General features: G+C 46.1%; 1 protein-coding gene across 1 annotated transcript in view; it reads right to left on the bottom strand.

The window, feature by feature from the left end:
• The window catches only part of RECQL5 (RecQ like helicase 5), a 38,656-nt gene that overhangs the window by 5,307 nt on the left and 30,021 nt on the right, over nt 1-3,328 (bottom strand). The window contains 4 exon segments of the mRNA XM_029083745.1: nt 1-27; nt 796-832; nt 1,339-1,438; nt 2,931-3,158. The exon segment at nt 1-27 is cut by the window's left edge and continues 6 nt beyond it. Coding sequence (XP_028939578.1) covers nt 1-27; nt 796-832; nt 1,339-1,438; nt 2,931-3,158 — 392 coding nt within the window.

The following is a 3,328-nucleotide window of genomic DNA, read 5'->3' as shown; positions in this document are numbered from 1 at the left end:
AGGCGTCCTTCAAGGGACAGTCTGCACCTACCACAGAAGACATTTGGAAAAGGTGTCATAGCAGGGCTGGGGCTGATGGAGAACTTCTCAGCTGTCACTGGGAGGGTGCCAGTCCAGTACTGCTTGGCATGCTCCACCCTGCACACTCACCCCAAGGACCACTACAGTCACCATTTTTTTTACCTGGAGAAGCTACAAACCCCAAAAGAACAGGCAGATGCCAAAGTAAGAGTTTTCTCTCTGGATGAGAATGTCTACTTTGCTAGTTTATGACTTAACACCTTTCCAAACCCTCCTCATCTCAGGAAACCCTTTTTCAAGAAATCCCAGCTCTTAGGAAACAACTCTTTTCCACTCCCAGCAGTACCAACCGAAAATAAAGAGGCTGAATAGATTAACAGTGAACCACCAGGTATTCTTCAACTCAGAACCGAGTTGTTAGACAGGAGCATAGTTACAAATGGCAGAGTCTTTCAGCAGTTTCCTCATAGCCTGATTGAATACTGCTGCACAACCACTGCAGAAATAGCCTACCAAGTCAGGTGAGATAGAGTTTTCCTTCTCTCTTGTTTATTTGGAAAAGTTGTTCAGAAAGATGCATTCCATATCTTCACCCCAACCAAAGCTAAGCTCTGATCCTTCTCCTCCAGCCAAGCTTTCATGGCCAAAAGCCTAACCTCTGTGCCTAGGGACTGATACCTCCAGTGTTGATGCTGTATAAATTACACACAGCTGCAAAATACAAGGTTTCCTTCTCCCAAAGAAAACCCACTGTAAATCAAAGAAGATATTTACTTGGAGGAACAAAATCTTCCTTTTCTGGTTCTTTGCCCTGGAAGAAAACAAAGGTCAGTTAAACATTTCCATTCCTGCAACAGCACATGCAGACCTAGAAGCACAAAATACACATTTTATACCCTTGCTCCAGGAAAAATAAATACTGAAGTTACAAAGGTACTGAAAAGGCACCAATAGGGGCTAAAGGAGACAAAGGATGAGAATCAAAGCCAAAAGTTCACCTTTGCTATAGGAATATGCAAGAGAAGCTGAGTGAGGAAATCTGTTTTTACTAATATCAGAGGTGTTAGAGACAACAGGACTCTCTTGATTAGCACTGCAGAGAAATCAGGACATGGATAAGCTGTGTTCCTTCACACGATGGGACTGACCCAGAACATGGAAGACACAGCAAAAGCAGAGGTACAAAAAATAAGAAACAGGGCAAGCAACAGCAAGATGCAACTCTTGACTTTTATTAGTGCCAGGAAACCTTTCTGTCTGTAAGACAAGGTCATGGAAAGCAACCTGTGAACCTCTCACAGAGGGATTCCAACTCACTCTGCGCAGACTCATCTGCTGTTTGTAGAAGTTGTTCCACTCCCGTTTCCGACTCTCTTCACTGGCTTCATCCCCATTCCCACTGCTTTCTTCATCATACCTGGATCAGGCAGGAAAACAGGAGGAATAAACATTTCTGTAGCTGCAGCCTTAACTGCAGGATAGGCTTTGGAAAGCCTAGGTCACCCCAGTATTTCCAGAAGATGATGTATTTCACATCCCTTCTGAACAAGTTTTAGTTCTTAGTTTCACTGCCATCCCTCAACCTGGACAGTAAGTCAGTGTCCTCCAAAAACTCATGGAATTTGCTAAGCCCATGAATTAGTAAGCAGCAGCATGAACTAGTAGCACGTAACTAGTGCTCTGAGAATGGAGGGATCCATTGCAGAAACTCTTGTCAGGTTCTCCCATGGGGTTGAGGAGTCACTGTCTTGTGTCACGTCCCCCATCTGTCAGTCACCACTGCCCTTGGAGCAGAGATGGCAGAAAGGACAAAGCACCCATTCCTCAGCCTCACTTGTTCACAGGCTGTTGTATGAAACCCCCATCACTGATACACTGAAATGCAGCAGCTGATTCTCAGCACCTGCATCCCAAGAGTTTACTGCCTTCCACAGCTGTCTCACCTAAAACTTCCCAGTGTCACAAACCAGAGCATTCAGACTGTTGACAATTACAACTTCCAAGGCAAAGCTACAACCAAGTCATGGAGATGTTCAATAAATCAAGTGGCAAACAGTGTGTGGTACAACAGGTTGTGTCTTCTCAGGTCCTGAGATCAAACACAGGCTCAGGTCACAAGTACACCAGGTTCCTCCGACTGAGCTGGACTTGCCCAAAGAACAAAGCTGCCAGTTCTCAAGCTGTTCAAAGTAAAGCAGAGGGCAAGGCCAGCCGACAGCACTGCGCATCCTGGCAGAGCTTCACGGGCAGGGCAGGCAGCGAAACCTGCATCCTGGCAGAGCTGCACAACCGCTGCAACCCAGCCAGAGAACAAGGAGGGAGAGAAGTTGTCATCTCCACACTGCCAAGCATTTTACAGAATTAATTCTGTTTCTCACTGCACATCTTCCTTTCGCTGTCAGCCTGCCAGGTAAACATTAAAACTGAGCAATGCTGCTGCTCCACTACATCCCCTGTGATGGCTCAGTCCTGTCAGTGACCGCCCAGCCTGCTGGCCCACAGCCAGCTGTGCTCACTCGGGAACAAACTCAGAATTGTGTCATACTTTGCTGTCACATTGGTCTCAATTTAAACCTTTTTGATCCATGTGACTGTGAAGGGGCAGAGTCCAGTTACTGCTTTCAAAAAATTGCAGGCTAGTTTATTGAACCAATTACATTCTGCAGAGCAATTCTTAGGTCAGTCAAAGCAGCTTTTGGTTCTCTGGGACATGAATGTGATCAAGGCTGCCAAAGTGTGTGTGGAAAATTAAATTCCAGCTCCTACTGCCAGGAAGTTACAGGAAAATACCACCACACAGAAACATGTGCTGAAAATAGAGGAGTGGCTGGGCCTGCAGCCGGGGGGGGGAGATGCTCTCTCCTCTCTGATGGTCTCTGTGAGCTGAGTTGGAGTTCCCAAGTACACACCTGCTGAAACCTCTGCAACCTCTCCTCCCGCCTTCGTACAGCTCCGGGTCATCACTATCCCGGGAGGAACCCGTGGGCCCAATGCAGGTTCTGCTCCAGCTGTTGCTGCAACGCTCCAGTGACTCCAGTTGCCTTTTCACTGCCCCTGGGTTCTTGCAGAAATCACAGCACTTGTTACAAGGTGGGGTGACATCTCCGAAGTACCTCGCTATGGCAGCATGACGACATCTAGGAAACCAAAGGGAAAATGATCTGGTCATTATTTATATTGAGAACTCCATCCTTCAAATGCAACGTGTCTTTTGAGAAAGACTTGAGTTTGGTTAGGTTTTTTGGTTGTTTTTTTAAAATTTAATTTTATTTTTGTATTGTTTTTTGGGTTTTTTTGTGCAGAGAAT

The sequence above is a fragment of the Antrostomus carolinensis genome, unplaced genomic scaffold (assembly GCF_000700745.2).
Source record: "Antrostomus carolinensis isolate BGI_N321 unplaced genomic scaffold, ASM70074v2 scaffold2862, whole genome shotgun sequence".
In the NCBI taxonomy this organism is placed as follows: domain Eukaryota; kingdom Metazoa; phylum Chordata; class Aves; order Caprimulgiformes; family Caprimulgidae; genus Antrostomus; species Antrostomus carolinensis.
The sequence above is the reverse complement of the archived record's forward strand: the minus strand, read 5'-3'. Positions and strand labels throughout refer to the sequence as shown.